Raw genomic sequence first — 23,200 nt, 5'->3', positions numbered from 1 at the left:
TTATTCTAGGACCCCAGCAGCATGCAGTTGACCCTGCACTCTTTGACAGGACACCTACTGCCTTTGACCCATCTATCTTTGTTGTTGAGCTTTTCAGATCATCTCATCAAAAGTGTGATTATTTGTGGATGATTTCAGATTGCTCAGTTTGATTCACATCTCCTTAAATAACATAGCAGCCCTTAGCTTAAGCAGAGTAGGGTTGGAACTGATAGAAGGAAATAATATTCACAGCAGATAAATGATGGCATGATTAATAATGGCCACATCCTCTTGGTATTAAATGGCATACCTTTGGCAAATCTATTTTGATCAATGCTTTTAGTGCTATTGATACTGGAAATTCATCTGTGCAGATTGCATGTATATGTGGCTAAAAGGAGAGATCCGAAACAGGGAATTCTGCTGCATGTCATGAACTTCTGACTTTTGCAAACACTTTTTATCATTCAAAAGATTCATATCAGGAGTTGAAATTTCAAAGTAAATTTATTATGAAGGTATGTGTATGTTACCATTTACTACCCAGAGATGCATTTTCTGTCAGGCATACACAGGAAAAAAGATACACAATAGAATTTTATGAAATACTAGACACAAACAGACAAACTGTCAGACAGCCAATGTGCAAACAAAGACAGACTGTGCAAATAAAATGACACTGAGAGCAAGAGTTGTAAAGAGTCCTTGAATATTAGTCTTTGAAAATCAGTCTGTAAGTTGTAGAATCAGTTCAGAGTACGGTGATTGAAACTATCCATGCAGAAATGGGACCCGCTCTCAGGGCCTCACGGCCAGCTGCTTTTCGATATGCCAAGGATGTGGCCTGGAAGACTAGCATACCTTCAGGGTGCCAGATTTTGTGGCTGTGGAGGCAGGTGGATTCAAGGCCAGTGCCGCTGTCTGATGCATCGTGGGAGACAGAAGATCGTAAGCAGTGAGCTGGCTACTGGCTGTGTGCTCAGAGACCTGAGATTTCTGCACAGAGCTCAGAAAAAGCAACGCAACAGACTTTTAACACCATAAAATCAGCGAGTTGCTTTGTTATATCTCCCTTCTTGCTGTGAAACAGGGACATCTCTTTTTCCTTTATTAGGGAGAGAGAGAGAGAGAGCCTGTGGTATGTCGGATTACTGGGTGAATGAATAGTTTTTGGGGTGCTGCAAGTCTTTGTCTTTACTGATGCTTTGCTGCATGCTTGAGTGCTTAGTGGAGGGCACCAATGCTTTTTTGCTGGTGGGGGAGGGGGGTTGTTGCTTTGCTGCTGCTTCTGCATGGGAGGGGGGAGTTGGGAGCGTCTTTGAGATTCTAACATTTAACTGTCATGCATTTTTTGGGGAACTCCTCTGTTTTCGTGGATATTTGCGAAGAAAAAGAATTTCAGTCTGTATATTGTATACATTTCTCTGACATTAAATGTACCTATTGAAACCTACCTATCGTTAGTTCAAAAGCCTGATAGTTGTATGGTAGTAGTGAGAAGATGACTTGTCTTGAATGGTGGGCGTCTTTGATGATAGATGCTGCTTTCTTCTGGCAGCACACCATGTAAATGTATTCAATTGTGAGGTGGTTGGAGAGTTTGAGGTAGTGCACTCAATTTGTATGAATAACAATTGATTAAAATGACACAATTCCTTACATACCAGCAACCTGGGTCCAATTCCCACCATTGCTCGCAAGGAATTTGTACATTCTTCCTATGACCGAGTGGATTTCCGCTTAGTGCTCCAGTTTCCTCCCACAGTCCACATGTGTACCGGTTAGTAGGTTAATTGGTCAATGTAAATTGTCTAATGATTAGACTAGGGTTAAATCAAGGGATTACTAAGCAGTGTGGCTTGAGGTGTCAGAAGGGCCTGTTACTCGCAGCTCAATAAATAAATAAATGGGGCGGGGACAAACCTCTAATAATTATCAGCAACCTACACAAAATGCTGGAAGAACTTAGCAGGTCATGCAGCATCGATGAAGATGAATGAACAGTTGACATTTCTGGCCAAGACCTTTCTTTAGGACTGAAAAGGAAGGGGGAATATGCCAATAATTATCAAGTAGCCTACTTGACTCGCATACATATTTAAAAAATATTTTTCCTCTATAGACTTCCTGTTATTATAGTACATTACAAGATGAATGGCAGTGCCTTTCTAAGATTGCTATAGATGCACAACTCAAACTTGCTCAAACCTCTTCTGGTGCACGATAGCTGGCATCTGGAATTGCATAATTTCATCTCCATTGTGTGCAAGACTCTCTAAATCCGGAGTACGGACTCTGTAAACTGTGGCCTTTTCTGCAGGTTTCCACTTCATTCAATCCAACAATAGTGCCTTCAGATGTTGCAGTTTCAAGTAATGGAGTTACATTCCTTTCGATCTGTTTCAAACTCCTTGTTCCTGACAGAATCATTTTAAAATCTACTTCTTTAAGAGTCGTACAGCTCAGAAGCAGGCTCTTTAACACACTGTGTTTATGCTGGCTATTAAGTATTTAAATATATTCAACCCAGAGAAGTTGTTCCTTGGCTTTAGTACCTGCTCCTTAATCTTGTAAGTATGGCCCTTCATTCAAAATTATCTTACAACTGGAAATATCTTGACACCTAGCCTGCCATGACCCCTAAGGAATATGTAGTGTATATTTCAATGAGGTAATCTTTTTACTACTTAAACTTCAAAGAATATAGATCGAATTTCTTTAGCTGCTCATGATTGGACAATCCTGGAATTATAGACTGTTGAAGGCAAAGAAAGATGCAGCATGTAAAGCGGATCTTTGGCCCACTGAGTTCATGTGACCATCTACCATCCCCTACATTAATCAAACATTAATCCTATTTCATCTTCTCCTCCTGCGTTCCCACTAACTTGCACCTGATTCTATCACTTAACAATGCATTGGGATTTTTTAGAGTGGCCAATTAACTTAAAATACTCCACATTTTAGGATGTTTTGGGAGAAACTGGGGTGCTTGGAAGAAATCACGTGGTTCCAGGGAGAATGTGATACTCACTCTGATATATTGAACTAGACAGTGACCTCACTAGCTGCGACATTATGCTGTCCATTCCATGGGTTAGCCATGTGAATATCTTTTGGATCTTAGTCAGTATTCTTTTCTAAATATGGGGTCCAAGCCTGTGCACTGTACTCAGTGTGGCCTTTTTCATACTTGTACAAATTGTATTGCTCTATTTCTAAGCTCTAGCTTTCTTACAGTTACAGTTGCCTGTTGCCTTCCTAACGGTTTGCTATATCTGCATCCTAATCTTTTGTGATTTATGCACAGAAGTGCCTAGTTCCCTTATACTTCACTGATCTCCAATCATTCTCCATTTAGATAACAATAAGATTCTGTATCCTGGTTCATGAAGACATTGATTCCATGTGCTGCCTTAACCATATTATTTGTCTGTATGATATCTTCAGGGATCCATGAACTAGGATCCTTGTTCATCTTCACATAATACGTTACCTTACATTCTGCATGATTAAATCACATCTACCATTTCTCTGGCCATTTCATCACCCAGTCCATCATGGGTAATGCCCTCCCCACCATTGAGCTCATCGACATGATGTGCTGTCGCAGGAAAGCAGCATCCATCATCAAGGACTCCCACCATCCAGGATCTTGTGCTGCCATCAGGAAGAAGGTACAAGAGCCTCTGGACCTGCACCATTTGGTTCAGGAACAGTTATTACCCCTCATCATCAGGCTCTTGAACCAGAGATGATAACTTCACTCAACTTCACTTGCCCTGTCACTAAACTGTTCCCACTGAATTGGACTCACTTTCAAGGATTGTTCATCTCATGTTCTTGATATTTATTTCTTCTTCTTATATTTTGGTTCTCTTTCTTTCTTGTATTTGCACAGTGTTTTTTGCACATTGGTTATTGTCTGCCCTTCTGGGTGTGGTCTTTCATTGATTCTATTGTGTTTCTTGTATTTACTGTGATTGCCCACAAGAAAATGAATCTCAGGGTTATATATGGTGACATATGTACAATATACATATACTGTAATTTATTATTTTATTTTTCTTCTATATTATGTATTGCATTGAACTGGTGCTGCTAAATTAACAAATTTCACGACACATGCCGGTGATAATAAACCTGATTCTGATGATAAATTTCTTTTAAACTTTGATTTTACCAACACATGACTACAGTTCTGTACCTGAACATCGCCCACTTCACAGTTAATGCCATCATTAATATTCCTGTCATTTATGAATTTATTAATCATACTTCCTACATTTGTATTCAGGTTCCTAACACCACTTGTCCAAATTAATTCCATTCTTTAGAACTTTTTCCAATTATTTCTCTACCACTGATGTTAGACTCACTGACTTATAATTATCTGGCTTATTCTTGTTGCCCTTTTAAGGTACCACATTAACTGTTCTCTCATTATTTGGCATCTTGCCTGTGGCAGACAAAGATTTGAAAATTCTGTCAGAGCCCTAATAATCCTTACCTTGTCTTGTATATCTTGGACCCTGGGCAATTGCCTGGTTTAATGCCCAGAGCAATTCTAATCACAAGGATTTCAATGCTAATTGTTTCAGAATTGATTATGCTTTTAGCTATAAAGTCTAAGCACTCTTTGAGGAAGTGCGTTCTGTCCTCAGCAAGGGCCTTATCTTTGTCCCTCTTCACCTGCATCTCAGTGAGTTAGGTGCCTTCCATGACGCTGATCTCTTCTTCCATCACCTCTGTCTCCGAGCCCCACACATCAAAGTTGTTGGTGAAGGCAGCAGGCCAGGCAGCATCTCTAGGAAGCGGTACTGTCGACGTTTCGGGCCAAGACCCTTTGTCAGGACTAACTGAAGGAAGAGCTAGTAAGAGATTTGAAAGTGGGAGGGGGAGGGGGAGATCCAAAATGATTGGAGAAGACAGGAGGGGGAGGGATGGAGCCAAGAGCTGGACAGTTGATTGGCAAAAGGGATATGAGAGGATCATGGGACAGGAGGCCCAGGGAGAAGGAAAAGGGGGAGGGGGGAAACCCAGAGGATGGGCAAGGGGTATAGTCAGAGGGACAGAGGGAGAAAAAGGAGAGAGAGAGAGAGAAAGAATATGTGTATATAAATAAATAACGGATGGGGTACGAGGGGGAGGTGGGGCATTAGCAGAAGTTAGAGAAGTCAATATTCATGCCATCAGGTTGGAGGGTACCCAGACAGAATATAAGGTGTTGTTCCTCCAACCTGAGTGTGGCTTCATCTTTACAGCAGAGGAGGCCGTGGATAGACATATCAGAATGGGAATGGGATGTGGAATTAAAATGTGTGGCCACTGGGAGATCCTGCTTTCTCTGGCGGACAGTGAAAAGGACCACACTCGAGGTCAAAAGGACATTGTTTCCGATGCCATCACCAATCTCATCATCTCTGGAGATCTCTGATCCACAGTCACCAACCTCATAGAACGTTTAACCCTGCATTGCTCGTTTCTACCTCTTGCGAAGATCTACACACCTAACTGTGCAGGTAGACCCATTGTTTCTGCCTGCTCTTGCTCCACTGAACTTGTGTCCACATACCTTGACTCTTATTTTATTCCCCTTGGTTCAAGCCCTTCCCATCTACAATCACGATATTTCACATGCTCTCAATCTCCTCAATAACTTTTAACTCCTTGGCCCTGTTAAATTCATTTCACCATGGATGCCAATCCCTATGCATTTCCGTCTCTCATCAAGAAGGCCTTGACAACAGATGGACCAGTTCCACTCCATTGCCACTATCTGCACCTGGTCAAATTGGTCCTCACCCTCAACAATTTCTCTTTGGGCTCCTCCCACTTTCTCCAAACTCAAGGTGCAGCTATGGGCACTTACATAGACCACAGATATAGCTACTTTTCATTAGCTATGTGGAACAGTCCATGTTCCAGGCCTTCCCTGCTAATGCTCCCCAACTCTTTCTGCATTACATTGATGACTGCATTAGTGCTGCTTCATTTACCCATGTGCAAGTCACTTCAATGTCAACAACCTTGCCTCCAACTTGCACCCTGCTCTTAAATTCACTTTTCAATCTCTCTGCCTCGATCACTAGAGACAAACTGTTTACTGATATCTTTTATAAACCCACCACTTCCCACAACTATTTTGACTATATCTCTTCCCTCCCTGTCACCTGTAAAAATGCTATTCCCTTTTCTCTGTTCCTTTGTCTCAGCTGTATCTGCTCTAGGATGAAGCTTTCCATTCCAGAACATGAGAGATAACCTCCTTCAAAGAATGGGCTTTCCCTTACTCCATCATTGATGTTGCTGTCACTTGCATCTCTTCCATTTCCCCGACATCTGCACTCATCGATCTTCCCACTTCCTTAACAGGGATATAGTTCTTCTTGTCCTTACCTACCAACCAATGAGCCTCCACATCTGACATACCATTCTTTGCAACTGGTGCCATCTTCAACAGGACCCTACCACCAAACACACCTTTACCTCTCCACTTTGCGCAGGGATCACTCCTTCCGTGATCTCCTTATCCACTCATCTCTCCACACTAATCTCCTTCCTGGCATTTATCCCTGTAAGCAGCAGAAGAGCTACACCTGTCCATTCACCTCCCCTCTTACTCTCATTTGGGACCCAAAATAGTCCTTCCAGGTGAGGCAACACTCCACCTGTGAATCTGCTGGGGTTGTCTATTGTGTCCAATGATCCCAGTGCAGCCTCTTCTACATTGATGAGACTTGTCATAAAATGGGGAATACTTCGTTAACCACCTCCAAACCATCCACCAAAAGTTGGGACTTCCTGGTGGCCAAACATTTTAATTCTGATTCCCAGTCCTGTTCCAACATGTCGATCCATGGCCTCCTCTTGTGCCAAGGTGAGACCACCCTCAGGATGGAGCAGCAACACCTTATATTTCATCTAGGTAGCCTCCAACCTGTTGGCATGAATATCGATTCCTGTAAACAAATTTCCCCTCCACTATTCCTCTGACTTCTTACCTCTTCTCACCTGCCTGTTGCTTCCCTCTGGGTCCGTTCCTCCTTCCAATTGTCTTATCATATTCCTTCTTCTCCAGCCCTTGATCTTTCCCAACAACCTAGCTTCTCCTATCACCTTCCAGCTAGATGCTTTCCCATATCCCCCACCTTTTTATTGTGGCACAGTCCCCGTTCCTTCTCAGTCCTGAAGAAAGGTCTCGGCCCGAAACACTGACTATCTATTCATTTCCCTAGATGCTGCCTGACCTGCTGAGTTCCTCTAGCATTTTGTGTGCGTTGCTATAAATGAAGCATAATTTATATACGTTTTTTTACAAGAAAGAACCTAATTAGAATTAAAGTACATTTAAGTGCAGAGTGATCAAATTGATTATAGTGTTGCTAAACTGCAGTGATTAGGATTTTGCTGGTTGTTTCAAGAACCAAATGATTAAAGGAAAGTGGATGTTTTTAAACCTTGTGGTGTGGGAATTCATGCTTCTATACCTCCTGCCTTATGGTAGCTCTGAAAAAAATGATAGGGATGTTGTTCCGTTTGCACCTCCTCTAGACTGACCTTGTTTCCTTACAATCTCTTATTATTTTACCTTGCTACCATGGAGTTCCCTACCAGCATGCTCATTTCTTATCTACCTTTTCTGCATCTTTCAACTTGTTTCCTTCTAACTTTTCACAGTTTAAATAACAAGTCCTGGACCTGAGCAAACAACTATCTTTTGATGTTTCCTGTCCTGATGATTATTATCACTTTGATTGCATCTTTTAAACAGCAGCCATATATATGATGATCCTGTCATCTGATGACTCTTGTAACATTGGAATTTGATCTTTAACACTGTATAAAGTTAGTCATCTGATATGTCACCATGTTCTACATGTAGAACATTCAGCTGAGGCTGAAAAGGCACTGGTGTGGCATACTTGGAGTATTGTGAGCAGTTTTGAATTCTTTATTTAAGAAAGGATGTGCTGACTTTGGAGAGGGTTCAGAGAAGGTTTGTGAGAATGATTCCAGGTATGAAAGGCAGCAATTGAAGGCTCTGTGCCTGTACTTACTGGAATTTAGAAGAATGAAGGAGGATCTCATTGAAACCTATTGAATATTGAAAGGCCTAGGTGGAGTAGATGTGAAGAAGATGTTTCCTTTGGTGAAGGAGTCTAAGACCAGAGGACACAGTTTCAAAGTAGACGGACATCCATTTAGAACCAAGATGAAGGGGAATTTCTTTAACTACAGGGTTCTGAATCTGTGGAATTCATTACCACAGGTGTCTGTGGAGACTAGATCACTGGGTGCATTTAAGGCAGAGGATGATAGGTTCTTGATTGGTCAGGATGTAAAAGAGTATGGGAAGAAAGCAGGAGAATGAGGTTGAAAGGGGAATGAATTAGCCATGATGAAATGGTGCAGCAGACTTGATGGGTCAAATGTCCACCTTAACAGGGATAGAGTTTCTCTTGTTTTTACCTACCGTGCCATGATCCTCTGCATCCAACACATCATTCTGTGCATCTTCCATCCTCTCCAAAAGACATCTTTACCTACCCCCCCGCCACTGTCTCCTTTCCCCGTCATGCTCCATCTGTGATTTACCACATTATCATCCAGATAGTTGATATAGATGACACTCAACAATGGACTCAGCACCAATCCCTGTGGCACATTACCAGTCAGACGGGCACCCATCTACTACCTCTCTCTGACTGCTCTCGCTAGGCCAATGTCTAATCCAATTTACTAGTTCATCTGGAATGCTAAGTGACTGAACCTTCTTGTCTAACTTCCCAAGTGGGCCCTTGTCAAAGGCCTTGCTAAAGTCCACGTAGACAACGTCCACTGTGCTTCCTTCATCAACTTTCTTGGTAACTTCCTCGAAAATCTCTGTGAGATTGGTCAGACATGACCAACCATACACAAGGCCTTGCTGATTATTCCTAATCTGTCCCTGTCTATCCAAATACTCATATATCCAGTCCCTTAGAATACCTTCCAATAACGTTCCCACTACTGATGTCAGGCTCACAGGCTGTAATTTCCTGGTTTATTCTTAGAGCCTTTCTTAAGCAATGGCACAACATTAGCTATCCTCCAATCCATCGACACCTCCCCAGAGGCTGTTTTAAATATCTCTGCTAGGGACTCTGCAACTATGCCCTAACCTACAGGGTCCGAGGAAGCACCTTGTTCAGGCCCTGGGGATTTATGCACCTTAATTTGCCTCAATACATCAAACACCTCCTCCTCCGTAATCTGTTTTGGGGTCCATGACCTCACTGCTGCTTTCCCTCACTTCTATAGGCTCTGTACGTCTTCTAAGTAAATACAGATCCATTTAAAAGATCCATTTAAGATCTCCCCCATCTCTTTAAGCTTGGTGCATAGATTAGCACTCCGGTCTTCCAGAGGATCAATTTGAAAACATTAGGATAAGTAAGTCCTTGGGCCCAGAGAGGGTATACTCCAGGTTAGTATAGGAGATCAGGAAAGAGATTGCTGTGCCTTTGAATCAGAATTATTATCACTGGCATGTGATGTGAAATTTGTTAACTTAGCAGCAGCAGTTCAATGCAATACATAATCTAGCAGAGAAAAAAAATAATAAAATAAAAATAATAATGCTAAATAAGTAAATCAATTACGTATATTGAATAGATTAAAAAATGTGCGAAAACAGAAATACTGTATATTTTTTAAAAAAGTGAGGTAGTGTCCAAAGATTCAATGTCCATTTAGGAATTGGATGGCAGCGGGGAAGAAGCTGTTCCTGGATCGCTGAGTGTGTGCCTTCAGGCTTCTGTACCTCCTACACGATGGTAACAGTGAGAAAAGGGCATGCCCTGGGTGCTGGAAGTCCTTAATAATGGACGCTGCCTTTCTGAGACACCACTCCCTGAAGATGTCCTGGGTACTTTGTAGGCTAGTACCCACGATGGAGCTGACTAGATTTACAACCTTCTGCAGCTTCTTTCAGTCCTGTGCAGTAGCCCCTCTATACCAGACACTGATGTCAGCTCTTCTGTCTTACTGACGTTGAGTGTCAGGTTGTTGCGATGGCACCACTCCACTAATTGGCAATGTTCTTTAGTCTTTACTAGCCATAGGAATAGTACTAGAAGATTGGATGGTGTCAAATGTTATTCCTTTGTTCAAGAATGGTAATGGGGATATTCCTGGGAATTATAGACTTGTTGGTCTTAAGTCAATGGTGAACAAACTATTGGAGAGGACTCTTAGAAATGTGATTGACAAGCATTTGAAGAAGCACAGTCTGATTAGGGATTAGCTTTGAGAGAGTGACAAAGCAAATTTATGTAGGTAAAATAGTGGATTTGGTGTATATAGACTTTTGTTCCCCATGGTGGGCATATTCATAAAGTCAGGAGGCATGGGTTCCATGGAAACTTGGTTGAGTGGATTCAGAATTGATTTGCCCATAGAAGGCAGAGGTTGGTAGTAGGTGGAGCATATTCAGCCTAGATGTCAGTGACTAGTGGTGTTCTGTGGGGATATTATCTGAGACTTCTCATTGTGATTTTTATAGATGACTTGGAAGAGGAAGTGGAAGGGCAGGTTCGTAAGTTTGCAAGTGACACGAAGGTTGGTGGTGTAGTGGATAACGTAGAAGGTTGTCATAGGTTATGCCTATTCGTATTAACCATTTTTGCCTTGGGACACGGTCTCTATATGTCCAATCTATCATTTTATAGACCTCTGAGGTAAGATGCAGAGCTGGGCTAACCATTGGCAGATAGCATTAACCTGGAAAAGTTGTAAGATCAAACATGACGGCAAAGTGCAAATTTAATGACAGGATTCTTAGTAGTACGGAGGAACAGAGGAACTTTGGGGTCCAAGTCCATAAATCTTTCAAAGTTGCTGCACAATTTGATGGAGTGGTTAAAAAGGCAAATGGTGTGCTGGCCTTCATTATTCAGGGGATTGAGTTTAAGTGCCACAAGGTAATGTTGCAGCTCTGTAAGACCCCAGTTAGACCACAGTTGGAGTATTGTGTTCAGTTCTGGTTGCCTCATTATAAAAAGTACATGTAAGCTTTAGATATAGAGGAGATTTTCCAGGATGCTGCCTGGATTAGAGAGCATGCGGTATGAGGATAGGTTGAGTGAGCTTGGATCTTTCTCTTTGATGCAAAGGAGGATAAGAGGTGATTTCATAGAGGTCTATAAGATGATAAGAGATATAGAAAGAGTGGACAGCTAAAGACTTTTTCCTAGGATGGAAATTGCTAATACCAAGGGGCATAATTTCAAGTTGATTGGAGGATGCTGTGGGGGGATGTCAGAGGTAGGTTTTTTTACACAGAGAGTGGTGCCTGGAACACACTGCCAGGGGTAGTGGTAGAGGCAGATACATGATGGACACTTAAGAGAATCCTCGATGGCACGTGAATGATATAAAAATGGAGGGCTGTGTGGGAGGGAAGGGTTAGATTGATCTTGGAGTAGGTTAAAAATTTGACACATTGTGGGCCAAAGTGCCCGTGTTGTGCTGTGCTGATCTATGTTCTTTGTTCATGGTCATTGACAGGAAAAGTCACAGAATTTCTGTGCCACAGGTAGATACTATTTGGTTTACTGAGTCTGTCAAATAATGTTCTGAAAACATTGTATCCTTCAGTTTATACTTGAGCTTGATGGAGGAAATTCTTCAGAATTAAAATAATTAGATTAGATTAGATTAGGTTATGAGGACACGCAGTCCTCTTTTATTGTCATTTAGTAATGCATGCATTAAGAAATGATACAATTTGTTCCTCCAGAATGATGTCACAGAAACTCAAGACAAACCAAGACTAAAAAAAAACTGACAAAAACCACATAATTATAACATATAGTTACAACAGTGCAAAGCAATACCGTAATTTGATGAAGAACAGACCATGGGCACGCTAAAAAGAAAAGTCTCAAGGTCTCTCGAAAGTCCCATCATCTCACGCAGACGGTTGAAGGGAGAAACTCTCCCTCTCATGAGCTTCCAGTGCCGCAAACTTGCTGATGCAGCACCCTGGAAGCACCTGACCACAGTCCGTCCGAAAACTTGGAGCCTCCGACCAGCCCTCCGACACCAAGCACCGAGCACCATCTCTGCCGAGCGCTTCGACCCCGGCCCCGGCAATAGGCAAAGCTGAGGATTTGGGGCCTTCCCCTCCGGAGACTCTCGATCGCACAGTAGCAGCGGCAGCGAAACAGGCATTTCAGAAGTTAATTGATAACAGTAATGTAAAGCCATATTAGGGGCTGGCATCATGTGATAATACATTCTCTCTTGTTCTTTACAGATGATGCACTATGTTTAAACACATCCTGCAGAAAGTACTGTTGGAATTTGTGGTGCACTTGTCTGCAATATCCAGTGTTACATGGCTTCAAGGGCAGGCTACAGGGCCTCTTTCGCCAAGCTGACAATTTTGCATTTGCACACACACACACACACACCCCACCCCCCTTGGAGTATTGATGTTAAGCTTAAAAAAGTGGCAGGTAGTTTTTTATATTCTCCATACAATGAGTCATTCCAGAACTTTATTGACTCTTCAACACCCTCAAGGGCAGCTTGCAGTGATACAAAGGTTGCAGGTACTTTGAATGAACCACTCAAAATGCCTTCATCTTCACCATCCTAGCAATATTTTGGTGACTTGTTCTGAGAATAACTTTTTTTGTTAGATATAATTAAATTTGGTCCTCACAAAGTTTTTTTTTGCTGTATCATTGATTATGGAACGAACATTTAATCTGGCTTTTTCTTTGACATGCAAATATGTTTTAAATATACATTTTAGCATCTATGAACCTAAAATGACTGTCAGTTTCTACTGAGTTATATAGATGATCATTATTTCAAGCTGTTTCTATTTTAACGAAGTTGATGACAGACAATTATTATATAATTCATACCTGCTCATGAGTAAAATTTAGAGATTGGGTGATTATCTCTTTTCCTAGATATTAAATGCTCTTTATGGTCAGATTAAATTACCTTCTTTTGTACATTTACTGGAATCAGCTAACTTTACATAGCAGCCAATTTGGTACATTGAGTGAATCTTCAATCAAATCGAAATTAGGAGCTGTTATTGAAATTCAAAATTTTGCTGCCAAAGACAATATGTAACATTTCAAGAGCAGAAAATAATTATTTGAATGTTGAAGGAAGATTCCTAGTGTAAAATTCCAAAAGGATCCAAAAGATTTGGGATAGTGACAAAAAGGCTTAAAGTTGAAATATCTGGAAATCAGAGCTGATTAACTGTGAACCCATGGTTTTCAAGAAATGATTGGAAAGGTAACGTGTGGGTGTCCAGCTATGATGTTCGCCCTTGAATTCATGATAAAGTAACTGGGATACCTAGATTTGACTGAAGTAAGCAGCAAGACCCAAAATACCCATCGACTCAAAAATCCTCCAAAATGGTAGACCACTGCTATTTGAAATGAAAACCAAATTATTGGCTGAGATGAATCAGAATTACTGGCAGAAGTGAATCAGTGAGAGGTGGGGGTCAGCATGGTGGGATTCAGATTGCAAGAATTTGTGTGCTGTAATGAAACTGCCACATATCAGACCTGGTTGTACTACACCAGTAGTACAGTGATATTTTGATATATAGAAATTGATTGTCCATATTGCCCAAATTATTGAATTTTATAGCAATGGTTATTATGACTGTATTCATCAATATTAAATTTCAAAACATCATTACAAACTCTGAATGAGATTTATAAACAAACATGTTGTATTCAAAACTGGCAATACAAATTTTACAAAAAAAGTGCTTAAAACTGGTTAAATATGTTCAGGGCTCAGAGCTTTTCCAGATATCCATTGTTTAGTAACTACATATACTGCTGTCTTAACACTTGAAATTGAAAGTTACACATCTTAATGTTTGTTTATATACTTAATAAGTGTTAATTACATCACTGAAATTCATTGTGGCTTCTTCATCATCATATAATCAATGGCTTTAGAATTAAATTCGTATTGGAGAAAATGGCTCTTAGTTTTGAATGTATAATATTCATTTCATCAACTTATCTCACAGGTTATTTCCAGGTAGTCAATATATTTGCTTCCAGTATGTCTGATTACCAAAATTAACGATGTTTACTTTTGATAATATGCAGCTCTTTTTGACATTTGCCCTCAAATGAGATAATAGATTAGTGTCTGATTTGTGACTGGCACAAACAAGTGCAAAAAAAAACTGTGAACGCTGGAAGTCAGAAATAAAAAGGTATAAATGCTAAAATTAAAATAGATTCATCAGCAACAGTTGAGTAGAAGACCTGTCATCAAACTGAATACTGTAGTGAAAAAATGAAGTAATAAATCTAATGCACACCCTTAGCATTCTGCAGAAGAACGTGTTACCCACTCCACAAAGGTTGTCTTTTTCTTGGTGATATTGTCAGACTTGTGTTCAGTTTTATTGTGCATTTTACAAGGGGTAAATGTTGATTGGTTTGAAACATTGAATCTAGCATGCTGTATTTATTTTCTGTAAATTATTAGACCTTGAAGAAATGTTCTTTGGATTTTGTTCAGTTACATTTATTGTCTTTCAAAGTTGTAAAATTGCAGGCATTAGTTGCAGTGTGTTATTGATACAAATTTTTGAGAATTCAAAACAACACCATTAGGTTTCAGTGCTTTGATTCACACATACACAATAAATTTTGCATGACTTTTTTTTGGCTAAAATTGGTAAGTCAGTAAGATTATAAAACCTGAACTTCTGAAATTCTAGGCTGTTTTAAGTTAGTTATGGCCTAGATTTGCATGAGTAATCTGTGAAACATGAAGCTCAGTTTGTACTGAACGATTTGAAGAACTGAATTTGTCAGTTTGCTTCTTCCCATGGAATCCAATGTAGGGCCCAGTTCTTGCTGGAGTTGCCCAGCATTACGTTGGAGAATCAGCATTTTGGTCCTGAGCAAGGTTACATCTTGTATATAATTTGAATTTGAAACCCCATTGATTTTAACAGGACTTGCAGGAGACAGATTGTAGAGCTAAAAGTCAAGTTAGTTTAGTTAAAGGTAGATTTTTTTTTACTTTGGGAAAATTAATCAAATTTATTATGTGTTTTATATGTCCTTAAATGATTTAAAAATCTTTTCACACTTTATTAATTTTGCCTCAATTGTATTTAAATATTTCATTGTTTGATATATTAAAATTTGCTAGGAGTTGTCATCAGTTTTGGAGCAGTGCCTCTTTTCGAGGCTGCCCTAGACCCTGTTGCTACCCGGACTGCATCATGGACTTCAAGGTACAAAAGTCAAGTCAAGTCACTTCTTACTGTTATTTCAACCATAACTGCTGGTACAGAACATAGTAAAAATCAGACGACGTTTACCAGGACCGTGGTGCAACATGAAACAATACAAAAACTACACTGAACTACACCCTAACCTCGTTATATGCGAGGGATACATTCCTTGAAGTTGACGGATAATGTGAATAATTATTTAAATGGAGAAAATAGGGATTCGTTCCAGAGGGCTTCCTAAATATGTTTTATCTATAATTTATTCACATTTTTAAACCAATACGACACAAAAGCAATGCTACAAGACAACATTTGTATTATATTTAATCAATTTAAGGTAATATTCAATGTAATAAATCATAGAAAGTTAACATCCTCTGGGGTACAGTACTCACCAACAGTGGCAGGTGTGTTCGCTCTGGGAGATGAGTGGTTGTTGTGGTGTCGGGCAGCTTTACATGGATAAGGTGGATGGTTGTGGTCGTCAGGATAATATCAAGCACAGCAAGCGTTGAAGGAGGACTCACAGAACTCTTAGAATTGCTGGCAGCAGAAGATTACAGCGATCTGCATAAAGTGGTGAGGGTTGTTTGCTTGGCAGCTTTTTGTTTTTCAGCATAAATTTGCTTGTAGGGAAGAAGGGTTGACAGCAGGGAACGACTGAAATGCTGACTCCGTTCTAAACCTGGGTCCATTTGCATCGCCATTTGTGCTAAGTGTTCCGACTTCCACCATTCCCTCACCATTGGTAAACTCCTGGGATTTTCAAAATCATCTGTTGCTTGCAGCATCTGAGAGATAGTTCGCGGTAAAAAAAATACGTATGCCTTGAATGTGGATCACACCGGTCGAGTGGTTGAATCAGCGGTGTTGTGTTAGGCGGCAGGAAACGCACTGTTATGTTAGGATGAATGCTGTCCAAATGTTTAGGATGGGCTGGTGCATTGTCAAGCAACAAAAGAACTTTAAAGGCAAGATTCTGTTCCCGGCAGTAGCATCCCAGAGCTGTGTTACCTTCAGCTGATGTCGAGCTGTTTATAATTTCCCACTTTTTTCCAAGTGTTAAAGCGGTTCTCTGCCGCTTGGCTGACGGCCCAAGGCATGACATCGAACGCTTAGGAGGCATAATTAAATATTTCAAGCACAAAATCACTGCACTGTAGGTAAAACCAACAAAAGTTTAAGATCACGCATCCACACCTTGCCAAAGCCAATGCGAGAATGGCGGGAGTGAAATTGTGAGGCGCGCGCACCTGACTTGTATTGGCGGGAAAGCAGTGCTTCTTGTCCCAACAGTGAGACTGTGAGGCGTGCGCATGTGACTTGTATTGGCGGGAAGGCAGTGCTGCTCGCATAACTGTGAATTTTGGATGCATATAACGAGATGTTGGTAGAAATAGGTTCCTCGCATAACTGTGAATCCGCATTGTTTGAAGACGCATATAACGAGGATAGGGTGTACATAAGAAAAAAAAATACCAAAACTACACTAGACTACAGACCTATCCAGGACTGCATACAGTGCAAAAAACAGTGCAGGTACTACAATAAATAATAAACAAGACAGTAGGCACAGTAGAGGGCAGTAGGTTGGTGTCAAGCCAGGCTCTGGGTATTGAGGAGTCTGATGGCTTGAGGGAAGAAACTGTTACATAGTCTGGTCGTGAGAGCCCGAATGCTTCGGTGCCTTTTTCCAGATGGTAGGAGGGAGAAGAGTTTATATGAGGGGTGTGTGGGGTCCTTCATAATGCTGTTTGCTTTGCGGATGCAGCGTGTAGTGTAAATGTCTGTGATGGCGGGAAGAGAGACCCTGATGATCTTCTCAGCTGACCTCACTATCCGCTGCAGGGTCTTACGATCCGAGATGGTGCAATTTCCGAACCAGGCTGTGATGCAGCTGCTCAGGATGCTCTCAATACAACCTCTGTAGAATGTGGTGAGGATGGGGGGGGGTGGGAGATGGACTTCTCTCAGCCTTCGCAGAAAGTAGAGACGCTGCTGGGCTTTCTTGGCTATGGAGCTGGTGTTGAGGGACCAGGTGAGATTCTCCGCCAGGTGAACGCCAAGAGATTTGGTGCTCTTAACGATCTCTACGGAGGAGTCGTCGATGTTCAGTGGAGAGTGGTCAAAAAGACCAAAGAGAGACATTCTCAACATCTGGGCCAAACAAATGGGGATATGTGGGGCTGGCAATTTTGAGCACCAAGTATGGTCATCCCAATAGGCTGGAAGTCAAGTCCCATTGTCTTTTAACTCAATCACAACTTAATATACTGTATGTTATACTGTTCTGTCATGAGTAAACTAAATCTACACCAGCTATTTTTCACAGAAATTTTTTTTTCTCTGTGAAAATTAGCTGGTGTGAATTTAGTTCACAGCTGGCTAAAGAAAACTGCCCACAAAGCAAAATATTGTGTGTTGACTGGATACCTGCAGGCCTAGATAGTTCATGCCGTTCAACAACTATGATGCAGTCAAGTTGTTTGAGCTGTCCGTCCTAGCTGACATACAGGAAACTAAGAAGCAGAAAGCAGGAAACAGAATTGCATTTCCTCAGTTTCGGTGAAATAACACAAAAACTGAGAAAGAAATGAAATGCCAACAATAAGAAAGAGAGGAAAAGCAAATTGAAAATAGAGGAAAAGAAAATTGAAATGATAAAACAAAATAGAGGATTGGAAAGGTGAGATGATTTTAAAATTTTACACTTTAAAAAATTTAGAAGGTTTACAGTAGAAGGCATTTCATTATCTCAAAATGCAGGAGTTTGTGGGCAGTAATTTCTAACATGTCATAGTATATTTTGTTGTAAATGCAAGTTTAATTTTATGTGGACATCTCTAAATGCTTGGTTCTGTATTATTTCAAAACAACTATAATCTTCATTGCAAATTTAGTTCAGTTTTACTGTGCTAGTATAGCAACCTTGTGCTTTTCAATGCATTTCAATGGTAAAGCATACATTGTAGGCTTAATTTTCACAAAATTCATGAGAAAGCATGGTTTCCTGGACAGAAGTAGCTGAAGTATTTTGCATAACTAAATTAATGCTGTTAGATTTACCAGTATTTTAATGGCAAAGTATGAGCTAGTAACTTCCTGCCTGTTCTTTAAATCATGATAACTAGGGCTGACTTCTGAAGTATTGGACAATTTAGTTTACAAAATAAGTGACAAAAGCCCCGCATTTATTTTGAAGCTTCAAATGAAGCTGCGTCAGTGATATGCTAATTTGTCTCCCTTGCAATAAATCTTTCAGTTGTTCAGCTGTTAGTGATAACTACAGATTCTGTATTGTAAATTAGATTTTTTTGTTCTTTATGATGCATATTCACTATGTGCAAATATCACTCTTGAGTTTCATCTCAATTCTGAAGCTGCAAAGGCAAAATGAAATCAAGTGTAATGTTAAATATTTGAGTTAAATTACTGGTATAAAATATCTACATAATCATCAATTATGTTTACAGCCTGAAGGGCATAAAGTTAATGTTATTTAAATTGCATCATCAGTCGTAGTTCAGCAATAACTTTATAATTCTCTTTTTCCTGAAGTGTTCCTGCATGTATCTTCTGTTTAATTCTGCGATGCCTGTGCTCCTGAATATTTCACCTTTGGTGTATTGCTCTTCTGTGCCCATTACCTTTGTTTCTATTTCTTACCAAAAAGAGAATTTCCCTGGTGCTAGACAAGGCCAGGTTTACCTTGCCATTTGTACGGTTTGTTCTTGAATGCATAGATGCTGCAATACTAAGCCTGTAAATTCTGTTCACTTGCTTGCTTTTTCAATAGTAAGAAAATAATTTTGTGTTATAATCAATCTACGGTTGGAATGTGTGCAAACAAAGGAAAGGAATAATACAAGGGAGCATCTAAAACAAGTTAAGCTGAAAGAAGAATTAAAAATAATAGTAATTTATGAACCAAAGCAGAATTTTTGTCATCAGCAAACTGCACAGTGTGTCCAGGAATAATGTCCATTGTTTTCTTTTCCTTAGGTCAGCCACTTCCATTAACAGTAGATTGGAACAACTGTATTTCATATTGGATATTGTACTCGTAGAAGTGTACATATTGCAGTTTATAATACTGTCAATCAAATCACCTTGAGAACAAGCCTCAATTTTATGATAATTGCCTGAACAGTTCAGCATTTTTGATGCCCATCCTTAATTGTTGTAAAGTTGATGGTGAGCCACCAACTTCAAGTGCTACCATCTTTCTGAGGAGGTTTCCCCACAGTACAATGAGAAAGGAAACTTCAGTATTTCGACTCTGTGACATGGGTGGTGGTGGGGATGGGGGGAGAGAAAGAAGTGATATAATATCGATTGATGAATGTGTGTGGCTCAGAGGGTAATCTGCAGGATGTAGTGTTCCCATGCACTTGCTGCCTTTGTCCTTCTCACTGGCAGAGATCTTCGACGATAACAGCAGTTTTAATTTATATAATGCAGCTCAAAGCCATCCAAAGCACTTAATATGATTATGTTCTTAAAAACCATGCTTGGAGCTTGTTCAGAGTTGTAGATTTTCAAAGGAATTGTGATCTGCAACTTTGGGATTGTATTGTTTTATTTTTAATTGCACATATGCGAATCCCAAAAGTTTTTGTTAATTTCGTGGTAGAATAATGGGAACTTAGATCTTACAGTCATTGCAATCTGGGGATTGCGTGATTTGGGAATTATTTTAATACATGTTGTTTTGAAATTGTGCTCAGTTTTTGAAATGAATAAACTGGCACGTGAATTAATAGTTTTTGATACGTGTGATAATACTAATTGCTTATTGTCATTAATGTTGTTGTTCAGTGTGTCTGGAAGGGAATAAACAGATGACGTTTCAGGTCAAGACCCTTCATCAAGACTGGACTAATGAATAGGCCCAGCCCTGATGAAGGGTCATGGCCTGAAACATCAACTGTGTATTCCTTTCTGTAGATGCTGTCTGAACTGCTGAGTTCCTCTGGTGTTTTGTATGTGTTACTCTAGATTTCTAGCTTCTGCAGAACCTCTTGTGTTTGTGAGGTCTTTCCTGGTTTCCAGTCCATATTTAAAGAAGAAAAAAGCAATATTTATTTGAAATTAATCAGTTATATATCTTGTAGCTACTTGTGAGATTTTTGCTTTGGGAACAATACCTGTACTAGAAGAGTTTACAGGTTAACAGTGTTAATTATTTGACTGTGAAGCACTTAGATCAGGGGTTCCCAGCCTTATTTATGCTATGGACCAATATCATTAAGGAGTCCATGCATCTGAGATTGGGAACCCCTGACCTTGATACATCCTGAATTAATTAAAATCATATACATCTTCAAACAAGCTCTAGAAAAATAGGACTACTTTGGATAATGTATGTTGCAAATTCAATTAACTTTCAGCAAGATCCAGATATATTTATATTGGAGAAAAGTAACTATTACATTGAAATTTTACATGCCCTGAAAGTAGTAACTTGAGTAAAACTGTACTATGAAAACCTTTTCTTTGTTCTTGCCACAGAATTCTAGTAATGGCTGTGGAGTGGATCTTGCTGTTATGGGTGAGGCACAGAGCTTGGTTACAGACCTTCTTGCTGACCCATCAGTCCCTTCCAATATCACATCATCTCTGCGAACTGTCAGCAGTCTAATTGCATCCCAGCTCACGTATTCTAATACACACAGGCCAAGAGTGAATCCCCTTACATCATTCTCTGACTCTTACACCTGTTCAGAAATGGAGGACTCTTCGGATAAAGGGGAAAGAATTTTTCCAAAGGTTAGAAAAACTTAACTAATCTGTTTAAGTATAAACTACATTACATTGTTATGAATATTATTGTTGTATAATAGGTGCCTGTAATTGTAACCTTTGAGAAAGTACATGGAATTTGCTAGGATTTCTGACTTTATTTTCCTGAATTATCATTTAAATTTAGTTGAATGTTATTATTATTAATCATATAAATGTTCTGATGCTCATCTACAGATTCAGTTTCATAAATTTCTCTTGGGAGAGTTCAGTTTTAATTTTTTTTCTGTTATACCTCTCTTAGCAATTTAATGTTATCAAAAGCTACCTAGAAATAATTGTCTCCAAGTTTTCTATCTGTCCTGTTTAGTAAGTAGTTAGATTTTGCTCATTCTCCTCAATTCTCATGTTGGAGTGTATCCTGCTGATACAACTATATCTCCAAAAAATTGGAGTTGTGATAAGTGCATTGGATTGTTAACCTCACTTATCTTTCAATTAGCGTTTGAGAAGAAGTTTACCAACTGGCCAGCTAAGAAGAAATACAGGAACATGGACAACCACCACATCAGCAACTGGCTTGCCAACAATGGAGCCTGCTCCTCTTAGATGGGATCGGAACAGTGGAATAAAACCATACCCAGAGAGTGGTTCAGTGAGGTAATTTTATACATACTATTTTTGAGGTCCAATAATGTATGCCAAGGAAGTGATACCACAAGTTGTGAATCACATCAAACCAGTGGTTGATTTGAACAGCTCTGCCAACCATTACGAAACTTGCAGTTAACCTTTCTGGAAGTTGTTGCTCTGCAATGTTAAAGGTATATACCACAAAAAGGTACCGATTTTCTTTTCTATATTGGCTGACGCTTCGAAAGAGAGAACTGGCAAGATCCATATGGCTTTAATTTTTCTGTCCTTAACCTTTTATGTTCTTCAAGTACTTGTTTAGTACACTTTTTATCATTTCTTAGGAACTTGGTCTCTTTTACTGTTGTACAAGCATTACATTCCTTATCATTATAAAGTAAAAAGGATTTTTCTCATGTCTGCATACCACAGTTTCATTTTGTTCCCCTTGGTTCAGTTCCATTATACCTACATTTGTGACACTTCATCACTTAAATAACTTTCATTTCCCTAGCCCCGATTGCCTTACTTTCTCTATTGACATCCAGTCCCGATACACTTGTATCCCCTCATCAGGAAGGCCTTAAAGCTCTCGCTTCTTTCCTGACAACAGACCTAACCAGTTCTCATCCACCACCACCCTCCTTCAACTGGCAGAAATGGTTCTTACTCTCAGCAATTTCTCTTTTGGCTCCTTCCACTTTCTCCCAACTAAAGGTGTACCCATAGATACTCACATGGGTCCCACCTATGCCTGCCTTTTTGTGGCTATGTGGAACAGCCCATATTCCAAGCCTACACTGGTAATGCTTCCCAACTTTTCCTCTGCTACATTGATGTCTGCATTGATGCTGCTTCTTGCACCCATGCTGTGCTTGTCAATTTCATCAACTATGCCTCCAACTACCACCATGCCTTCAAATCTACTTGGTTCATCTCTGACACTTCTCTCTGCTTTCTTAATCTCTCTGTTTCCATCATTGGAGCCAGGCTATTCACTTATATCATTTATAAACCCACTTAGTCTCACAATTATCTTGAATATAGCCCTTCCCATCCTTTCACTTGTAAAAATCCTGTAGCCTTCTCTCAGTTCCTCTGTCTCCGCCACAGCTGTTCTCTGATGGTTGGGGCTTTCCATTCTAGAACATTGAAATGTTATCTTTTTTTTCAAAGAATGGGATTTTCCTTCCAATACTATCAATGCTGCCTCATTCACATCTTCTCCATTTCCCACATATTTGCCCTCACCTCATCTTCCGGCTGTCATAATAGGGATAGATCTCCTCTTGTCCACCCCACAAGCCTCTATATCATTCGCCATAATTTCTACTATCTCCAACAGTACTGAGGATGGATGGGAGGAACCCTTGGCAATGAGTACATAGCGCTCCTGATAAATATCACGGATGGGTGGAAGAGAAACCCCGATGATCCTTTCAGTAATCCTTGCAATCCTCCGTAGGATCTTACAGTCAGATGCCTTGCAATTCCCGTATCATACAGTGATGTTGCAGCTGATCAGGACACACTGAATGGTGTTCA

General features: G+C 40.0%; 1 protein-coding gene across 3 annotated transcripts in view; it reads left to right on the top strand.

The window, feature by feature from the left end:
• pde3b (phosphodiesterase 3B) overlaps positions 1–23,200 on the top strand; it is a 193,841-nt gene that overhangs the window by 130,291 nt on the left and 40,350 nt on the right. For all 3 annotated transcript variants that reach the window (XM_072272529.1, XM_072272530.1, XM_072272531.1), the window contains exons 3-4: positions 20,792–21,049; positions 21,525–21,682. In XM_072272529.1, coding sequence (XP_072128630.1) covers positions 20,792–21,049; positions 21,525–21,682 — 416 coding nt within the window. The remainder of the gene's footprint in view (positions 1–20,791; positions 21,050–21,524; positions 21,683–23,200) is intronic.

This window comes from Mobula birostris, chromosome 11 (assembly GCF_030028105.1).
Source record: "Mobula birostris isolate sMobBir1 chromosome 11, sMobBir1.hap1, whole genome shotgun sequence".
NCBI classification, from domain to species: Eukaryota; Metazoa; Chordata; class Chondrichthyes; order Myliobatiformes; family Myliobatidae; genus Mobula; species Mobula birostris.
This window is presented reverse-complemented; position numbering and strand designations above follow the sequence as displayed.